The 21,445-nt window shown below is 41.1% G+C and overlaps 1 protein-coding gene across 1 annotated transcript in view; it reads left to right on the plus strand.

Annotated features, from left to right (window-relative positions):
* Positions 1-1,929: 1,929 nt before the first annotated feature.
* Positions 1,930-21,445, plus strand: part of TMPRSS7 (transmembrane serine protease 7) — a 40,503-nt gene continuing 20,987 nt past the window's right edge. Inside the window, exons 1-7 of the mRNA XM_061391482.1 lie at positions 1,930-2,060; positions 6,391-6,458; positions 7,715-7,908; positions 9,419-9,457; positions 10,193-10,421; positions 11,877-12,007; positions 14,421-14,533. Of these exons, the coding sequence (XP_061247466.1) occupies positions 1,968-2,060; positions 6,391-6,458; positions 7,715-7,908; positions 9,419-9,457; positions 10,193-10,421; positions 11,877-12,007; positions 14,421-14,533 (867 nt within the window). The 5' untranslated portion in view covers positions 1,930-1,967. The remainder of the gene's footprint in view (positions 2,061-6,390; positions 6,459-7,714; positions 7,909-9,418; positions 9,458-10,192; positions 10,422-11,876; positions 12,008-14,420; positions 14,534-21,445) is intronic.

A 21,445-nucleotide genomic window follows, 5' to 3' on the forward strand; every position in this document is an offset into this window, starting at 1 on the left:
AAAAAAGAAATGGGGAAAACAGAAAGGCTTCTATACCCAAGAGGGTCCCACAGGGTCCTTCTCTGTTTCAGTTCCCTCTTTTCCTTGAGGTGAACAGTTGTAGGACAAGAAAAGGAAGAGAGTTTGGGGCAGAAAGGTTAGTCCTAAACTTGGCAGAGGAATTCAGTTTTAGGAGGCTCAGCTTCATAACTTGAAAGAATAAATTTAGGACAGGAGCTCAGGTCTCTGGCCCCTCTCCCACCCTCCACAACCTCACCACATGGCTAACGTGACCCCTGAATGGATCACACAGGGAGGTGGCCCCCCACCTTCACACAGGTTGCGCCTTCTTTTATTTTTTCCTTTTAATATTTGTTCCGCTGTGTCTGGTCTCAGCTGTGGCATGCATGGTGATCTTTGTTGCATCATTCCAGACCTTCCGTTGTGGCACACAGACTCTCCACTTGTGGTGTGCTGGCTCAGTGGTTGTGGCACATGGGCACGTGGAATTCTAGTTCCCTGACCAGGGATTGAACCTGTGTCCTCTGCATTGCAAGGCAGATTCTTAACCACTGGACCACCAAGGAAATCCTGGTTGCACCTTCTTTTAATTCAGCCATCACTTATTTAGCATTTCCAGGTGCTGGGCATTGTACTAAGAGAGACTATTTCTTTTTCTCTTCCCTTCCTTCCCACCAACATTTATTGGGCTTGAAATCTAAGTCAGGCACTCACTACCCTATGTTAGGGGCTGAGGGACAAAAAAATTTACTGTTCATTTAGAAAGGCAGAAATGCAGATAGAAGTTCTGATACCATGGAACATGTGTCTCAGGAAAGAAATATACCATGGCCATGAGAGCCTGGGGGTGATGCCTCATAGCAATAAAACCTTGTAACAAAAAGGAACATTTGAAAAGAGAGTCCCTCATCTCCCTAGGCTATTCTCAGGGACCTGAAGGCATCTCAAACATGGCAATATCCTTGTCTGTCTTGGCAGCAGTTTCTGGCCCAAATGATACCCAGTCCCGTGGTCCTCCTTGGACAGAATCTTTGAGCAGGAGTTATCTGACACTGGACTGAGGACCACACTTTGTGAATAAGCTCTCCATGCATTTCTCAGAGCTAGAGATCGGCCCAGCACCCGGGGCATCATCCACAAAAGTCAGAAAGGGGATGAGAGACTTGGGGCTGAGTGGAGGTCAGCTGGGGGAGTCCTTCCCTCTTCACCCACTGTGCTCATGACACTCCAGAGCTTGGCAGTGTACATTTCTTACCTCCTCACCTGCCACAGATGCGAGACTTGTGAACATTGTTTATGCTCTATGTTTCTGGCCCCTTAGTGACTCTGAAAGTGAGAGTTGCTCAGTCCTGTTGGGCTCTTTGTGACCTCATGGACTAAACAGTCTATGTAATTTTCCAGGCCAGAATACTGGAGGGGGTAGCTTTTCCCTTCTCCAGGGGATCTCCCCAACCCAAGGATCGAACCCAGGTTTCCTGCATTGCAGATGGATTCTTTACCAGCTGAGCCACAAGGGAAGCCCAAGAATACTGGAGTGGGTAGCCTATCCCTTCTCCAGTGGATCTTCCCGACCCAGGAATTGAATCAGGGTCTCCTGTATTGCAAGCGGACTCTACCAACTGAGCTATCAAAAATCCTTATTTAGTGACTCCAGGACAGATGTAAAGTCAAAGAAGTCTGTGACCTTAAATTCTTATTCTTAAGCATTTGCCAGAAGATGATAGAAAGATTAGAATATAAAGGGCTATGATGATTACTGCTGATGGAAGAGATGTTGTAAACTACATTTAGAGCTTCTCAGGCTACGACCAGTAAAATACAGAACTGTCTAAAATAAAAGCATTTTAGAACGGTGATACAGACATAGATCATGCCTTACCACCCCACAGATGGGAAAGCCTCCTGACCACCTTCCCTCCTGTCTTACAGGTAAGACAGAAAGCAGAGATGCTTTTTACTTTGCTGGGATGTTTCGCATCACCAACATTGAGTTTCTTCCTGAATACCGACAGAAGGAGTCCAGGGAGTTTCTGTCAGTGGCGCGCACTGTGCAGCAAGTGGTGAGGTGATGGCGGGAGCTGGGAGAGGCTGGGAAAGCTGAGGTCAGTGGGGGAGGGATGGGGGCTGAAGGAAGAACTCAGGAAAACATGGGATTTAGCTCATCATGGTTGTAAGATAAAATGCTATTTTATAAAATTATTTCTTTTTTTTCTACTGAAAATAAAAAGAAATGACGTCCTGAGCTTCAGTTTTTCTTATCTATAAAATAAAGTAATTGGATCAGGTGAACTTTAAAATGCCTTCTAGTACAGAAATTACATGCATACTGATTAATTCTGTGATCCATACACATTTATTTCAACACTGATACACTGGCATCTCTTCTCTTAAAAAAACCCACTTTTCCTATTATAGAACTAATTTGTATTATTATAAACATTTATAAAATTTAGAAAAAGTGTTTAAAAAATAAAACCTCCTTTAATACAATCTCCAGAGATACAGCCTCTTTTGACTTTCGACCACACAGACATAGGATATAGCACAGAACTGGAGTATTAGTAGATATTCAGTTTTACAATCTGACTTTTTCTTCTTAATATTGCATGTTTCTATGTGAGTACATAGTCTTTGGGGAAAAAAAACATAAATTTTTATAGCTCTGAAGTTGGCAAGTCCCTTTTTATTAGATATTTAAGTTGTTTCTGATTTTTGCTGTTACAGACAATGTTATAACAAAACCACCAGGTAAGCTGTGTGTCTCTGATTACTTCCTTAGCTGAGTTCCTAAAAGTATAACTGGTCGAACAGAAAAATATCTATCATGGCCTTTCCTAAACATCAATTATCTCTCCAATTAGCCCAAAGAGGGAGGCATTCTTTTTAAATCTCCTTAACATTTTTTCCAACCCCAGGCAGTATTCCTCTATCCCCACCCAAAATCATTCCTCTCTACCGCTGGAGTGATCCTTCAACAATAACATTTCTCCTTTGGCATAAGGATAACATACTGATTCTGAAGAATGGCAGGCAAACACTTTTCTAAATCTGTCCCCTGATCATCCCAGTCTCATTTTTCACCACTTTCTCCCACAGAAACTTTGTGAAATAAGGCAATCTTTGCTTGGTATGAATAATCATTGCAGGTTATGAATAATTGTTGCACTTACATGTCTGGTGGCTCTGATTTCTCGTGTTACTCACTTTGGACCTAAACCTTTCTGTCCAACCTCTAGGTAATGAAATTCCACCCGTCATTCATGACCCATCCAAAAAACCTCTTTCTCAAAGCAACCTTCCCTGGCCTCCTGCAAACTCAATGCTGGCTTTGTGTAGACCCTGTTTATATAGTTAGTACTGTGCTCAACCCATTTAACTATAACTATTTATCATCCCACCCAAAGTAGTAGGCATTTTTATCACCTTTTTACAGAATTAAAAAGAGAGAAGGCAGCAGGGGAAAGGAAGCTCAGTAGGCCAAGGTAACATGTTCTGTGTTGCATAGTGAATTTAAACTCCATGGATCATATTTTTCCATGATGCTGTATTATTTCTAAGGTTTTGGGAGTTTTGTGATTTTCTCATGGGCCATTTGTTGTTCAGTCATGTCTGACTCTTTGCAACCCCATGGACTGCAGCACTCCAGGCTTCCCTATCCATCACCATCTTCCAGAGCTTGTTCAAACTCACGTCCATTGGCTGGGTCGTGCCATCCAACTGTTTTGTCCTCTGTTGTCCCCTTCTCCTCCTGCCTTCAACCTTTCCCAGCATCTGGGTCTTTTCTAATGAATTGGCTCTTCACATCAGGTAGCCAAAGTATTGGAGCTTCAGTTTCAGCATCAGTCCCACCAATGAATATTCAGGATTGATTTCCTTCAGTATTGACTGGTTTGATCTCCTTGCAGTCCTAGAGACTCTCAAGAGTCTTCTCCAACACCACAGTTCAAAAGTATCAATTCTTCAGCACTCAGCCTTCTTTATGGTCCAACTCTCACATCCATACATGACTACTGGAAAAACCATAACATTGACTAGATGGACCTTTGTTGGCAAAGTAATGTCTCTGCTTTTTAATATGCTGTCTAGGTTGGTCATAGCTTTTCTTCCAAGGAACAAGTATCTTTTAATTTCATGGCTGCAGTCACCATCTTCAGTGATTTTGGAGCCCAAGAAAATAAAATCCATTACTGTTTCCATTGTTTCCCCATCTACTTGCCATGAAGTAATGGGACCAGATGCCATGAACTTAGTTTTTTAAAAGTTGAGTTTTAAGCCAGCTTTTCCACTCTCCTCTCACCTTCATAAAGAGGCTCTGGTAGGTTAGGTAGGTGATTTTGCTACTATGTATCTACTATGTAAGAATGCTCAAACTACCACACAGTTGCACTCATCTCACATGCTAGTAATGCTCAAAATTCTCCAAGCCAGGCTTCAGCAGTATGTGAACTGTGAACTTCCAGATGTTCAAGCTGGTTTTAGAAAAAGCAGAGGAACCAGAGATCAAATTGCCAACATCGACTGGATCATCGAAAAAGCAAGAGAGTCCCAGAAAAACATCTATTTCTGCTTTATGGACTATGTCAAAGCCTTTGACTGTGTGGATCACAATAAACTGTGGAAAATTCTGAAAGAAATGGGAATACCAGACCACCTGACCTGCCTCTTGAGAAACCTATATGCAGGTCAGGAAGCAACAGTTAGAATTGGACATGGAACAACAGACTGGTTCCAAATAGGAAAAGAAGTACGTCAAGGCTGTACATTGTCACCCTGCTTATTTAACTTCTATGCAGAGTACATCATGAGAAACGCTGGGCTGGAAGAAGCACAAGCTGGAATCAAGATTGCCGGGAGAAATATCAATAACCTCAGATATGCAGATGATACCACCCTTATGGCAGAAAGTGAAGAGGAACTAAAAAGCCTCTTGATGAAAGTGAAAGAGGAGAGTGAAAAAGTGGGTTTAAAGCTCAACGTTCAGAAAACGAAGATCATGGCATCTGGTCCCATCACTTCATGGGAAATAGATGGGGAAACAGTGGAAACAGTGTCAGACTTTATTTTTCTGGGCTCCAAAATCACTACAGATGGTGACTGCAGCCATGAAATTAAAAGACACTTACTCCTTGGAAGGAAAGTTATGACCAACCTAGATAGTATATTGAAAAGCAGAGACATTACTTTGCCAATAAAGGTCCGTGTAGTCAAGGCTATGGTTTTTCCAGTGGTCATGTATGGATGTGAGAGTTGGACTGTGAAGAAAGCTGAGCACCAAAGAATTGATGCTTTTGAAATGTGGTGTTGGAGAAGGTCCCGTTGACTGCAAGGAGATCCAACCAGTCCATCCTAAAGGAGATCAGTCCTGGTTGATCATTGGAAGGACTGATGCTGAAGCTGAAACTCCAGTATTTTGGCCACCTCATGCAAAGAGTTGACTCACTGGAAAAGACTCTGATGCTGGGAGGGATTGGGGGCAGGAGGAGAAGGGGACGACAGAGGATGACATGGCTGGATGGCATCACCGATTCGATGGACATGAGTCTGAGTGAACTTTGGGAGTTGATGATGGACAGGGAGGCCTGGAGTGCTGCGATTCATGGGGTCGCAAAGAGTCGGACACGACTGAGCAACTGAACTGAACTAAGGAAGGGGAACCCACTCCAGTGTTCTTGCCTGGTGAATCCCAGGGATGGAGGAACCTGGTGGATTACCTTTTATGGGGTCGCACAGAGTCAGACACGACTGAAGGACTTAGCAGCAGCAGCAGCAGGAAGGGGAATACAGGGGAAGACTTGGTAGAAGAAACTGGTTTTAGAAATGCTAAGTAAGGGCACACCATGTCAGTTGATTGAAGTAGCTCTCTTTTTGAGATCCATTTATGGTGTTAAAAAAAAAAAAAAAATTTCTGGAGACTGGAGAGTTCTGAAGGGAGATTTAAGACCCTACCGTGGGTATTACTCGCCCTCTAGTGGCTAATTTAGGAATATGTCCTTGAGAATGTACATTTTCCACGGTGTACAGTGATTGAAGAGATCGAGTCAAATACTTTGAAAATGTGCTTAAAGGAATTTTACTTATTGTGGGGAAAATTTACTATTGGAGTAGCATAGTTCTGAAGTTAAGCTTGATTAGGGTATCTAAATACAGCAATAAATGAATAAAGGTAACTGATTAATTTTCACCAACAGCAGAATGACAGTAACTCTGATACAGGAAGTAATAAATTATTTTAATCCAAAGAATAATGCCTGAGTTTGGCATTAGAAGCCTTTAGTTTGAGCCTGGCTTTTCTCCTTGCTAACTGTCAAAGCTTGGACCTATAGAACGCTGGGTACTGTGCATGGAAGCCAAGTTTGAAAGACTTCAGATACCTTTGTTCTTCTTTTGCAGATAAACCTGGTTTACACAACATCTGCCTTCTCCAAATTTTACAAGCAGTCTGTAGTTGCAGATGTCAGGTATGGAAAGTCCCTTGCTTTGGGACTTCTACATTCACTGCTGTAAATTCCTCACAACAGTGTGGAAGGGCTGTAATAACATCATTTTCAAGTAACTTCTTGGGGATAGTTGTGGGTTAATACCCTTTTAGCACAATTATGACCCAGATCTTTGTCATGCTGAGTTTTTCTGTTCATTTACCAAAACTCACCAGGAACTCCCCTGGAGAAGGAAATGGCAACCCATTCCAGTATTTTTGCTGGGAAAATCCCATGGACAGGGGAGCCTGGTGGGCTAAAGCCCATGGAGTCACAAAGAGTCAAACACGACTGAGAGACTGAACAAACACAAACACCAGGAATTAACCTGGACCTCTGTACTAATGCTGCTAGGCAAAATGGCCATAAACATGTCCACTAGTATTAGGTGAAGGCAAAAATAAAACACTGATCGATGCATTTCAAAATATGTTCAGTAAAAAACTAGTTGCTAGAAATCTTCTGAGAAAAAAGCATCCCATGTTCAAATGGTTTTTAGGAAAATTTGTGTGCTGTGTACTGTATCTTGCCTTCCCCCACTTCTGCTATATCTACAGAGATTCACAATTCATTTTGGCAGATTAAAGGCACTAAGAAAGTCTTGTAGTAAAGCAATTTGTTTCCTTTCCTTCACTTTCCATTTCCCAAAATATGTGTGGTAGAACACTATCTTATGTTTTTTTTCATAAAACATGACAATATTTATGTCTTCGGAGATTCTGCTCCAAGAGCAAACTGAAGCAGGAGCAGCTACCTGAAAACCAAGTTAGGCTTGAATTCTAGATTTGTTACTCAGCAGCTGTATGATTTCGAGTTGACCCTCATTTCTTCATGTGTAAATTTGGAAGAGTAATAGGACCTTCCTCACAGGATTAATGGGATGAAGCAGGTTTAACACTGTGTCTAAAGCTCCTGAGGTATCAAGCATTCTAACTGTTGTTATTTGTAATGACAGTGAACATTGATTGATACCCATAGAAACAGTGTATTCTCCATGGAGATGCAAAATATACTAATGGTTCTAGATTTGAACCCAGCACAAGAATACACAGATCAAGATACTTTTCTTTCTAAATTCCCATAAAAGTGGTCAATGGCTTCCTAAAGAAGGAAGTTATGTTTATTGAAGGGTGTGCTCATTGGCTTCACCTTGAATTTATCAGCTGGGTCACTGGCTCCTTGTGAATGTCTGCTTCCTAAGAGGTATATCCCTGAACTTCTTTCTCTTTTCACTGTAGCAGTAACAACAAAGGTGGCCTCCTTGTCCACTTTTGGCTTGTATTTGTCATGCCTCATGCCAAGGGCCACATCTTCTGTGAGGACTGTGTGGCTGCCATCTTGAAGGACTCCATCCAGACGAGCATCATAAACCGGACCTCTGTGGGGAGCCTGCAGGGTCTGGCTGTGGACATGGACTCTGTGGTATTAAATGGTGATTATTGGGTAATTCTCCTTCAAGCTCTCCTTCCAGCAGTACTCTTGATACTGTTTTATTGTAATCAATGTTGTCACGAAGTACAGTCTTCCCTCTGTATCCACGGACTCTGCATTCATGGATTCAACCAACCATGGGTTGAAAATATTCAGAAAAAAAAATCCAGAAAGTTCCAAAAAGCAAAACTTGAATTTGCCGCCGGCTGGCAAATTTACACAGCATTTATGTTGAATTAGCTACTATAAATAATCTTGAGATGTTCTGAAGTATACCGGAGGATGTGCATGGATTTTAATGCAAATACTATTCCACTTTATACACTTTATACTTGAGTGTCCTTGGATTTTGGCATCCTTGGGGATGGGGATGCATAGTCTTGGATCCAGTTCCTGGTGGATACTGAGGAATGACTGTATTCTTTTCCACAATCTCAGTGGAACATGATTAGCTAAAGACTCTGGAGCTACATTGATAAAGAAAGTTGCTAAATGTTGTATACAATGATTAGACAATAGAATTGGAGTCAAATATATTTATGAAATTAAATTTATTAAAGGATACCCTTCCCTATGGGGCTTCCCTCGTGGCCCAGTAGTAAAGAACTTGCCTGCCAATGCAGGAGACATGGCTTCAATCTCTGGGTCTGGAAGATCCCCTGGAGAAGGAAATGGCAACCTGCTCCAGTATTCTTGCCTGCAATATCCCAAGGACAGAGGAGCCTGGCAGGCTACAGTCCATGGAGTCGCAAAAGAGTCGGATAGGACTGAGTGACTAAACAACAAACCCTTCTCTATACTTAATTTGGCTTCAGGCATCTTCAAACCGAGGCTCCAAGGGACAAAGTCCTGAAGAAGGAAAGTTTTGCTGAGGTTTACTTTCCTTGTTTCTTTGTTCAGACAGAACTGTGTCTATGTTCTATAGTGTGTTCCAATGCTCCAAAATGGCCTGCTCCATAGCACAGTCAAAATGCAAACTCCATCACTTGTCTTAACAGAAAAGTGGTTTAATTATTGTTTAACCCCAAATTTATGCACCTTTCTATTTTGATTTAAATTAGATAGATAGATATGTGGGCATGTAGTAAGTAGATGAAAAGTATTTGGAATAAGTAATGAATGAATGGAAAATGTCTAGTGGAAAATTCTGTACCACACACACTATTTCAGATGCAAAAGCAGTTATTTTCATATTTTGTTGGGGTATTTTTTGTCATAAAAAGTGTTTAAAACTTGTTACTACAGATGATTTGAAGCATAAAAGTAAAGAGAATAGTTTAATGAACTCTTACACCCTTTATTCAGCTTCAACAACTATCAACTCATTACTGTTCTATTTGATCTCTAAATACCCACATGACCTCCTTTACCTTACAGGATTATTTTAAAGCAAATCTCAGATACACTGATTGCTTTTAAATGACTGAAAATATTTTTACTAAGCAAAATTCTGACAAATTGATTTCTGGGACTGACAGGTTTTTTTTTTTCTGTGTACTTTTTCATTGCAGCTGGTCTTCGGTCAGATTACTCTTCAACCATAGGATCTAGTAAGTTCTATCTGTGGTTTCTTCCCTGCCCTTCCTCCCCCCACCCATGTCCCTGCCTACAAATCTACATCCTTTCTGGCTGTAGCTTTCCTGTTCAGTGGTATTTGTTAGTGTTCTTTCAGTTGCAAGTGACAGATGGATATTCAAACTAGGTTAAGCATGAAAGAAACTTGATTGACTCATATAACTGGGACATACATGGAGTATGTTGGCTGCAGGCATGGTTGGGTCCAGGTTCTAAGATAAAATGTCATCAGGACTCTGCATTCTTGCTTTCTTCTGTTGAGGCTTTATCAAGTGGTTCTTCCAGTGTGGTGGCGTAAATGGCCACTAGCAGATCCAAGCTTATAATTTATCAGTTTAGCAACCATGATGGAAAAAAAGAAAATCTCACCTATATTTCATGATAGTTTCTGCAGAAGTCCTGGCACTGAGTCTCATTGTCTCAAACTGGCTGATATGCCGCCTCTTTGCTTCTTTGGCTCTGATTGGTCAGTCTGGATTGTGTGCTCACCTCTGGATCTAGGGGTGAGTTTAACCCCAATGAAGCCATGTAGAGGATGGTTTCTCAAAGTAAAATCTAGGCACTGTTATCAGAAGATATGAGAGTGGATTCTAGGCTGGCAAAAGCAGCAGATGTTCTCCATGTGAGCTCTTTTGTTTATTTTTTATAAAGATTTCTAGAAAAATCATTCCTAAAACAAAACAAAGCAAAACCCAGTGCTGTCTCTGCAGACAAAGGCTGCTCCCAGGACTTCTACGCAGATCATCTGTCTCTCCGCTACCCTCTGGAGATTTCAACAACCTCAGGGAGGCTGATGTGCCACTTCAAGCTGGTGGCCATAGTGGGCCATCTGATCCGACTCTCGATAGAGTCTGTCCAGATTGAAGCCGACAACTGTGTCACTGACTCCCTGACCATTTATGACTCTCTCTTGCCAATCCGGAGCACCATCTTGTACAGGTATGATGCCGGCACTCTAGTTGGCAAGTGAAAAGAGTTTTTATAACGTCTCTCTTTTACAATGTCGGGGTTGCCCTTGGATTTTTTTTTTTTTAACCATTTTTGTGTATGTTCATGAGGTCAGAGGTTGACCCATGACTTAGTGCCCCACGGATTAGCCAGAGCCTATCAGACTCTGTTTCTTTTCATTTATAGCATACAACAGTCAAAATCAGTACAGTGGGAACTTCGGTCAATAGTTTTGATATATAACAGATTTCTGGGGGGTGGGGAACCTTAATTTTACATTACATTACTTCATTACAATCACAATGAAGACCATTGTTTCAACAGAATGTTTAAATATGCTCTCCTCCAGGGGATCTTCCTGACCCAGGGATTCAACCCACAACTCTATGTCTCCTGCATTGGCAGGTGGGTTCTTTATCACTAGAGCCACCTGGGAAGCCCATTTGAATAAATATTCTATTATGATTACATAGCTGTAGAAAAATAAATTTTTTCCTAATTATAAAGATAACACAATGTTCAATGTGAAAGTGAGGTCAATCAGAGAAAACAATGTCAATTATTTTGCATTTCCATTACCCAGAAAAAATAAATGTTATATTTTTGCATACATTTTTTCATTCATACATGTACATTATTCTACACGTATATACATATACATATATTAGTTTTTTCGACTTACTAGTAGGCATCTTTTTGTGATTGCTTAATAGTTTGATAACATAGTAACGTCAGTTAGGCTTTATTAAGAATTTGTTATTTTTACTCATTGTGCTAAGAGACATAGAAATTATCTTATCATTTTTAATAATGTTTATGTATGTATAGAATAATATTTTTGTAAGTGTTATTTCTTCATATTTTGGTGGTGAATGAACATGTTAAAAATTCAGTGTCTAAAAATTTGTAATGAAAAGTACTTGTGACTAATTCTTATCCCTCAATCATTGTTATTGGTTTCTTTCCACTATTCCCAGACACAGTTAGTTATTATCTCATTTAATCCCCATCACAATGCTATGAGGAGTATACCATTATTATTACTACCATTTCAGAGTTGTGAAACTGTCATTTATGAAGAATTAGTTACTTCATTGCTCAGTTAAGTGATGGAGCTAAGTTTCGAGCCCAGTTTTCCCTGGTGAAGAGCTGACGAATTTTGCCATTAAATACCCTTCAGGTATACCTTGTTTGCTCTCAAGGAGGGTCCAGGGACAGCCATCCAGAATTCTTCCATAGTCACTGGACAAAAATTTCTGTACCTAGATCGGCTCCCCTCCATCTGTAGTGCCCTGTGGCAACTAACTGATGAAGACCTGGCTGGCAAAGTCCAAGACATGAGAATCGTGCAGAGGGCCCAAGAAATGTGCAGAAGTAGTGGCGAATGAAGGTCCAACCCTCAACAACCTATTATTTATGTGCTTTTGTTTTGTTATCTGGTTTCAGAATTTGTGAACCTGCAAGAACATTAAAATCATTTGTTTCCACAAATAATCTCATGTTGGTGACATTTAAGTCTCCTCAGGTATGGAGGCTATCAGGAATTCGGGCATATTTTGAAGTCATCCCAGAGCAAAGTAAGTCTTTCCCAGTTGAAATAAGTTATGAGAAATACTTGTTTTGATAAGATACTCCAGTCATATCTCTCCTGAGGCTATGTTGTAATACTAGTTGCATTAAGTCAGGATCCTGAGTCAGGGTCTAGTCAGAAGAGGGAGATCTTACTAGTTATTCTAACAGAGAGGATTTAATATAAAGAACTCTTAGCTCAGTGCAAAGGTGTGAAAATGGGTATCTCACAAGGCAAAAAACAAAAAAATCCCATAAAAACATGAAAACAAAAAGACTGTAAGTTATCACAGATTTAACACATGGTAGGAAGCAACTACTATTGGTAGATTTGGAGGAACAAATAAAAGCAATTGGAATGATTACAGTTTAGGACTTGGAGGAGGGGGTCTGTGGAATGAAATTCAGGCCTCTGAGGAGGGGGTCCTGCCTAGCTGGTGTTCATGTCTATGATTTCGGAAGTTCATTAACTTGGGACCCAGGCCTTTGAGGGGAGGGTGCCAGACAGCTGAGCTGGTATCTTTGAGGGAGACACAATAAAGTGGGAGTGGGAAAACTGCTAGCAGTATTCAATTCTGCTACAAGAAGGAAGAGAACCTGCAGGGGTGAAGCGGCATTGCTGGGGTGACACTCCCAGAAATAAGAAACAGGCACAAGTCTTGTTCTTCCTCTCCAGATTTCTAGCCTCTCTTTAGCACCCCTTACTGGCAGAGCCTGTGTACGTGCCTGCTAAATTGCTTCAGTCGTGTCCGACTCTCTGCAACTCTATGGGCTGTAGCCCTCTAGTCTCTTATGTCCATGGGATTCTCCAGGCAAGAATACTGGAGTGGGTTGCCATGCCCTCTCTAGGGGATCTTCCCAACCCAAGGATCGAACCCTCATCTCTCACGTCTCCTGCATTGGCAAGTGGATTCTTACCACTAGTGTCACCTGGGAAGCCCTCTGGCAGAGTCTATCAGGGGGTAAAAGAGAGAAGTTTGCAGAGTGCCAGACCAGCCTTGCAGAGCAGAGAGGGATGGGTTTGGAGCTGAGGGACAGTGGCTCAGCAGAGCACATTCTTTTAGCACCTTCTTTTGTAAATTCCCATTTACAGTAATGCACATGAGTGCCAGGCTTCCAGGTGGTGCTAGTGCTAAAGAACCAGCCTGCCAACGCAGGAGACAGAAGAGATGTGGGTTTGATCCCTGCACTGAGAACGCCCCCTGCAGAAGGACGTCACAGCCCGTCCCAGTGTTCTTGCCTGTAGAATCCCATGAACAGAGGAGCCTGGCAGGCTACAGTCCATAGGGTCGCAAAGAGTCGGACACAACCAAAGCGACTTAGCATGCGTGCACATGAGTGCTATCCTAGAAGGTGCTTGTGATGTAAAACCCAGAGGTTTTCTAGTGAGCAAAAAGTGACCTTTGTCTTCATTCCTCTTTTTTTGACTTGGGTTGAAATAGTCAAACAGAACAGAATGAAAAGAGCCCTCACTGAAACTCTCATGATTTTATAACATTTGTTGCCTTGGAAACTGCTCAAATCTTACAGGTCATGTTCTGCTGACTTTTTTATGAACATCAACAGAAAGATCAGAATGGGAGATGAGGGTAAGGAGGGAAGAGAATTTGGCTTAAATAGATGGTGAGAGCTACAGATTCATCGATTTTTTAGGACAGTGGCTCATTTTGATAAATTTTTACAAAACCAAATGTAAAATTAATTTATTGAACAAAATTGAACTCGATATTTGAGATATTGTTGCTTTGAAAGTTATCTGTAACTCCAATGGTTAAAAAAAAGAATTATAACAGAAATATGGTACTGGAATTTGTCTTTTCACTCAAAATATACTTATTGAATGTCTGTTGTATGCCAGGAACTACTTAGGTGTTAGGAAAATAATAAGCGAAATAGATAAAAAAAATCAGTGCTCTCAGACAGCTTATATTCCAGCAGAGGGATGACCGTATCAGTAAGAATAGACATTTAGATTGTCTTAAAGAGTATAACATGTTATGTAAACTGGGTATACCCTTGACAACAAATACACACTAATTTGAACAAAATTAACTCAGAGCTTTAGAAATATATATTTATAGTGCTGTATGTCAAAATATATATACAGGGTTAATATTTTAATTATAGCTCAATAAAACTGGAAGAAAAAATATATTTAAACCATGTTTTTTAAAGAAAGGAATAGCATCCTATAGATCTGTAACCAAAATAAATTATTTGAAAAAAAGTGTAGACTTTGAACAGTATAATAGCTATATATCCTAGGGTACTATTTCTTTTTAAAAAGTAGCTTACATTTCAAAGATAAGTATTTATTGATCAAGAAAATGTGTATTTATTGTTAAAGAAATGTATGCTATCTATTTCTCATAATTTCACAACTGCTGCAAATCACTGTGTGTTACTGGATATTTTTTTCAGAATGTGAAAACACAGTGTTGGTCAAAGAAATCACTGGTTTTGAAGGGAAAATTTCAAGTCCATATTACCCAAGCTACTATCCTCCGAAATGCAAGTGTACCTGGAAATTTCAGGTAGCCTAGTTTTACCACTATCTTAGGAAAAATATTGTTATCTTATTCTTAGTAACTATTTATCTCTGAATTTAATTATACTGATTGTTTAAATGATTGAAAAGAATGTTAGTTTTATAATATTTAAGCTTTATTAAAATATTTTACCTACAACATGCAAGTTTGTTGTAATTTCAACTTGTTTCCCACAAATTAACTGCCATTTGCAACCTGGAGCTTACTTATCCAGTTTCTTATTTTGTTTGTATTAAAAAATAAAGGCTTCTCTGGAGGCTCAGATGGTAAAGAATCTGCCTGCAATGTGGGAGACCCTGGATTGGGAAGATTCCCTGCAAAAGGGAATGACTACCCACTCGAGTATTCCAGGGGCTTCGCTGATGGCTCAGATTAAAAAATGCAAAGACATTATTACAGGATCAAACAACTTATTTTATTATGATAGACCTCATTTATTATTAACTTTTAATTACTTTGTCAGCAAGATAATTTAAAAAATAAAAATTGGATTAAGCAGGAAATGGCAACCCACTCCAGTATTCTTGCCTGGGGAATCCAATGGACAGAGGAGCCTGGAAGGCTACAGTCCATGGAGTTGCAAAAAGTCAGGCACAATTTAGTGATTAAAACAAACAAAAAACATATATTTCATTGTATAAACAAATCAGTGCAAATTTATATGAAATACATACAACTTCTTCTAGTGCTAGACAGGGAGCTCCTGGTTTTTGTTTGTTTCTCTGTTTGTTTTTAAAATCTCAGTCTGTTACCTATTTTTCCTTCTTCAACTTAATATTCATATAGAGGGAGATAGGGCAAGGTGCCACCTTTGCTCTTGCAGCATATGCATATGAAGTAATTTTTGTGAGACCATGCAATAGCTATGAGCTGTAGATATTGGATGTAAGCAGCAAGAACTGTCTAGTTTGTATTCATTCAGCATGTTGTTATTAAATGCCTGCTATGTGTCAGGCAGTATTCTAGACACTAGGATCCATGAAGTCTGACACACACACACACACACACACACACACAAGCTCTGCTCTCATGGAATTCACTATAAAGTAGAGGGAGTCAGTTCAGATCAGTCGCTCAGTCGTGTCCGACTCTTTGCAACCCCATGAATCTCAGCACGCCAGGCCTCCCTGTCCATCACCAACTCCCGGAGTTCACTCAGACTCACGTCCATCCAGTCAGTGATGCCATCCAGCCATCTCATCCTCTGTCGTCCCCTTCTCCTCCTGTCCCCAATCCCTCCCAGCATCAGAGTCTTTTCCAGTGAGTCAACTCTTCACATGAGGTGGCCAAAGTACTGGAGTTTCAGCTTTAGCATCATTCCTTCCAAAGAAATCCCAGGGCTGATCTCCTTCAGAATGGACTGGTTGGATCTCCTTGCAGTCCAAGGGACTCTCAAGAGTCTTCTCCAACACCACAGTTCAAAAGCATCAATTCTTCGGTGCTCAACCTTGTTCACAGTCCAACTCTCACATCCATACATGACCACAGGAAAAACCATAGCCTTGACTAGACGGACCTTTGTTGGCAAAGTAATGTCTCTGCTTTTGAATATGCTATCTAGGTTGGTCATAACTTTCCTTCCAAGGAGTAAGCACCTTTTAATTTCATGGCTGCAGTCACCATCTGCAGTGATTTTGGAGCCCAAAACAATAAAGTCTGACACTGTTTCCCCATCTATTTCCCATGAAGTGATGGGACCGGATGCCATGATCTTCGTCTTCTGAATGTTGAACTTTAAGCCAACTTTTTCACTCTCCTCTTTCACTTTCATCAAGAAGCTTTTGAGTTCCTCTTCACTTTCTGCCATAAGAGTGGTGTCATCTGCATATCTGAGGTTATTGATATTTCTCCCGGCAATCTTGATTCCAGCTTGTATTTCTTCCAGTCCAGCGTTTCTCATGATGTACTCTACATATAAGTTAAATAAGCAGGGAGACGATATACAGCCTTGACGTACTCCTGGTGACAAACAAATAAACAAGTAAAATGTTTAAAGGTCCATATAGTCAAAGCTATGGCTTTTCCAGTAGTCATGTGCAAATGTGAGAGTTGGACATAAAGAAGGCTGGCCCTTAAGAATCGATGCTTTGGAATTGTGGTGCTGGAGAAGACTCTTGAGAGTCCCTTGGACTGCAAGGAGATCAAACCAGTCAATCCTAAAAGAAATTAATCCTAAATATTCATTTTAAGGACTGATGCTGAAGCTCCAATACTTTGGCCACCTGATGTGAAGAACTGACTCATTTGAAAAGACCCTGTTGCTGGGAAAGATTGAAGGGAAAAGGAAAAGAGGAGGGCAGAGTATAATATGGTTGGATGGCATCACCAACTCAGTGGACATGAGTCTGAGCAAACTCATGTTTGCTAGGAGATGGTGAAGGACAGGGAGGCCTGGTATGCTGCAGTCCATGGACTTGCAAAGAATCAGACACGACCAAGCGCCTGAACAACAGCAACAAAAATATTTATAGCGCATCCCATGATGGTAGAATGCTGTGGAAAATGAGGCTGGGGAGGGGCTTCGTAGCGGAGTTGGAGTGGGGGTGTGAAAGGTAGGAAGTCAGGATTTGTTGTCTCAAACAGGGTGATCAGGGAAAGCCTCACTGACAAGAGGACATTTGCACAGAACCCTGAGACACAAGGGAACTAACCTGGTGTGTGCCCAGGACAACAGTTTGCAGGCAAAGGGAAAAGTTGAGGCAAAGCCTCCCAGGCAGGAGCCTGCTTACTGCACATGTAGGATTTATGCAAGGTCATAACCTTTAAATACTGAAATAATTTCATTATACCCAATCTGTACTTGGTGTCAATGTCCTGCTGGCATGCAGCCTTAAATTATTTTTTTGATCATTATCATAAACATTTAAAATATATTTAAGGCATAAAGGTGCTGAACTCTGGCTTACTGCCAGATTCTCAGTGCCTCAGGGAAGCAGAAGCTCAGAGCCTCAGGTGGCTAGCTAGTATGAAGGTGGGGGAGGCGGGAAGAGGGAAAGAGAAGATGAGAAGAGTTGGGGACAGAGAAGGGAAAGACATCAAATCTGTCTCTTTTATCTCTTCAATGAACAGTTATCTTCTTTGTAATATCTAGGAAAAGAAAGGGGTTTTCCAGGTGGTGCTAGTGGTAAAGAATCTGCCTGTCAATGTAGGAGACGCAGGAGACACAAGAGACTCAAGTTCCATCCTTGGGTCGAGAAGATTCCCTGGAGTAGGAAATGGCAACCCACTCCAGTATTCTTGCCTGGGAAATACCGTAGACAGAGGAGCTGGGAGGCTATAGTCCCTGGAACTGCAAAGGGTCAGACATGACTGTGTGACTAAACACACAGAACAAGAAAGACTCCATTCCTAAAACCTCCAGATGACTTTGAAATTCCTTTTGAGATAAAACAGCTATTGATCCCACGTATAACTTAAAAGTTCCTAAACATTGCTGTGATTAAGTTTTAGTTTAAGGTACAAATAAAAATATCAAATCACTTTCTCTTTCACTGAATCAAGGGTTAGAAATGCTGAATAAAAGGAAATCTTTATAAGGAAAAGAGCCTGGGGGTGGGAAATGGGAAATGAGAGACAGGAAATACTGGGGCCAGGCTTATGGGATGACACCATTTCCCAGAGATCAAGGTCAGTCCTTCTCAGTGTGAAGGTTAAATAAAGCTGTTCCTTCCTTAGAAAGCTTTGAGCAACCACCGATAGCTGCGTGAGAGCATGTTTCTGAATGGAAATCATGTAAAAAATAATTTGTCACCTGCAAAATAACTTTGCATTTATTAAAGATGATTAAGAATCAGATGACTTAAGCAACAAAAATACTGACTCGAGTCACGATAAACCTTTTTTAATGCAAGAGTTGATTATGTCATCCGCAGTCCTTCTTAGAGCCTGGTCCAATTTCCAAATCTACCGAAGAACAATCAATTCCCTTTGCCAACTCACTTTCAGCTGAGTTTTTAAGGTCTTATTTATCTGAGAAAGTTTAACTCTTGCTCCAACTTAGAGCCCATCTGATTCTTCTCCCAAGCTCTCCTGTTAACTCAATGAACATTTGTAGAATGTCTGCTGCATGTCAGGCATTGTACCTGGACAGGGCTGCCTAGTAGCAAGGTGACCAAAGTCCTTGGCAGAGCTTGCAGACTACAGAGAAGGGAGATATTAAATCAGAAAAACCAAAAAAGGACTTTGAGGTTATAATATGTTGTCTACCTTTGTTTACTGTGCTCCGTGGCATCGACTCTTTGTGACCCCACGGATTGTAGCCCACTAGTCTCTCTGTCCATGGGATTTTCCAGGCAAAAATACTGGAGTGGGTTGCCATGTCCTTCTCCAGGGGATCTTCCCAACCCAGGGATATAACCAAGTCTCTTACGTCTCACTAGTGCCACCTGGAAAGCCCCACTTTTGTCTAGTACTTTAGTGCTTTCAGCACACATACATTTTGCTCCTCAAAATATAGCTCTGAGGTAGGGTAGATACTCTAGTTATGGTTTATAGATAAGAAAACAGAAATGGGGGCAAGTCATTTGCCAGAAGCTACTCCAATAGTGAGCAATCCATGTGGAATTAGAAGGAATCATGCCTCCTCCATAAATAAATTCAGCAGCCCCTTCTTTTCTGGGCTCCTAAAGATGTTCACACCCTAAAGAAGGCAGAAAGCCAAAGAACAGACGCCCTCAAACTGTGCTGCTGGAGAAGACTCCTAAAAGTCCCTTGGACAGCAAGGAGATCAAACTATTCAATCTTAAGGGAGAGCAACCCGGAATATTCACTGAATGACTGATGTTAAAGCTGAAGCTCCAGTATATTTTGGTCATCTGATGCCAATAGACAACTCATTGGAAAAGTCCCTGATGCTGGGAAAGATCGAGGGCAGAAGGAGAAGAGGGTGTCAGGCGATGAGATGGCTAGATGGTATCACTGATGCAATGAACATGAACTTGGGCAAACTCTGGGAGTTGGTGAGGGACAGACAGCCCTAGCATGCTGCAGTCCATGGGGTCACAAAGAGTAGGACACAACTGGGCAACTGAACAAAACAACAACAGAGATGTTCAGCTCCCTTGTGTGTCATAACAATCACTTCACTGAACATTCACCTCCCTCTCTCTTCCTTTTGTTTTCCCCCCCAAATGATCGGTTTTGCTTTAGAGTCTCAGAAGCAAAGAAAGAAGCTGTCTTTTGAGTTGCTTTATCACAGATGTTATCAGCCCAACACCCTATACAATTAGGTATGTTCTGCCAGACATAAGCAGGGATCACCGTGGGCCATGGACGTTCACCTCCTCATATCAGATGGGATTCCCAGAAGGAAGTCTCTCTTCCATGCTTCTGTGACAAGCATCTTTGCTGCAGAATTCCCCAGTGTTCATCTGAAGTTCATCTGAGCTGTGTGTACACAACCACTGGCGAGCTAGGGGTGATTGAAGATAAGGCATGTCCTGCATTCTGTCATCATCGCTGACTAGAGAAATATTTAAATACAGAAGGTCCAGATCAGGAGAATTCCTCCCCTTATTTGGTTAAAGTTCACAAAGAAAAGGCAGGGGCTGGGCAGTGGGAATAGAGAATACAGAACATTGGAGAAGGCAATGGCACCCCACTCCAGTACTCTTGCCTGGAAAATCCCATGGACAGAGGAGCCTGGTAGGCTGCAGTCCATGGGGTTGCTAAGAGTCAGACACGGCTGAGCGACTTCGCTTTCACTTTTCACTGTCATGCATTGGAGAAGGAAATGGCAACCCACTCTAGTGTTCTTGCCTGGAGAATCCCAGGAACGGGGAAGCCTGATGGGCTGCCATCTATGGGGTCGCACAGAGTCGGACATGACTGAAGTGACTTAGCAGCAGCAGCAGCAGAAGGAGATAGAGTACTTAGTAGATTGTTCATGTTTCTTGTTCATTTGTCAAAATAACTTGCAATGCTTTGTGGAACTGCACTTTGCCCCTCTATTTATCATCACAGTAATATCAACAGCTCCTCCTGGTTAATCTGAGTATGAAAGTAGGAGTGTGCCATTCTGCATCAGTGGAATCAGTGTGCAAGGGGACATATTTCCTTTCACTGTAGACAGGCTTTGTGCTGGGGAGAGAGGTAGTGGTGCCTATCAATTCATTTTGTTTCGGTGCCCTGGAACTAAGTGAAAATGCCTAAGCGAGTTTCTTGGTGGATTAACACTGGAATATGTTCTTATGCTGTACAATTTAATTGATTCCTTAAAGAGTTTACTATCTCTCAGTTTGCATCTTTTTTTTTTTTTTAGTATAAAGAAATAGTCAGATGATGAGTGGAAAAAATGTGATATGTGTTCTCATGAATCTTATGGTGAATAAAAACCAATCCTGTTGAGTTCCTAACATGGATCTCTACTTGGGACTAAGAAAAAGGAGGCCTTCAGAGACATGCAGGACTGGTTTGGACATGCAGGAGTAGTTCATTTCTTAACCTTGGGAAGGCTCCTTGTCTTTGGTTAGCCTAGACTTCTTCTGTAGGATGGGTATCATACTACCTGCCTAATGGTGATGTTGTGACATTTAAATCAGAGTCTTAAAGTATCCAACCCATTTCCTCTTAAAGGCAGGCTAAGGGGGGAAATCTACTATATTTAAACACACATTAGAAAGAAGCACACCACACAGCAAAGAAAGTGTAACATGAAATATGATGACATAACTGAAAAACCAAATGTCTGTCAGAGAAATAACAGCCAATGGACAAAATTCATATGTTAAAAGAACAAGACAGTAAGATTGAATCACAAAATATTACCTAAAACTTAACTATATGCTGTTTTTAAAAGACAAAATGAATTTAAAAAGTGATTTAATAAAGCTGAAAATAAAAATAGGCAGTTATAACAGACCATATAAACAATAAGAAAGCAGGGATCTCAACCTTGAT

The sequence above is a fragment of the Bos javanicus genome, chromosome 1 (genome assembly GCF_032452875.1).
Source record: "Bos javanicus breed banteng chromosome 1, ARS-OSU_banteng_1.0, whole genome shotgun sequence".
Taxonomy (NCBI): Eukaryota; Metazoa; Chordata; class Mammalia; order Artiodactyla; family Bovidae; genus Bos; species Bos javanicus.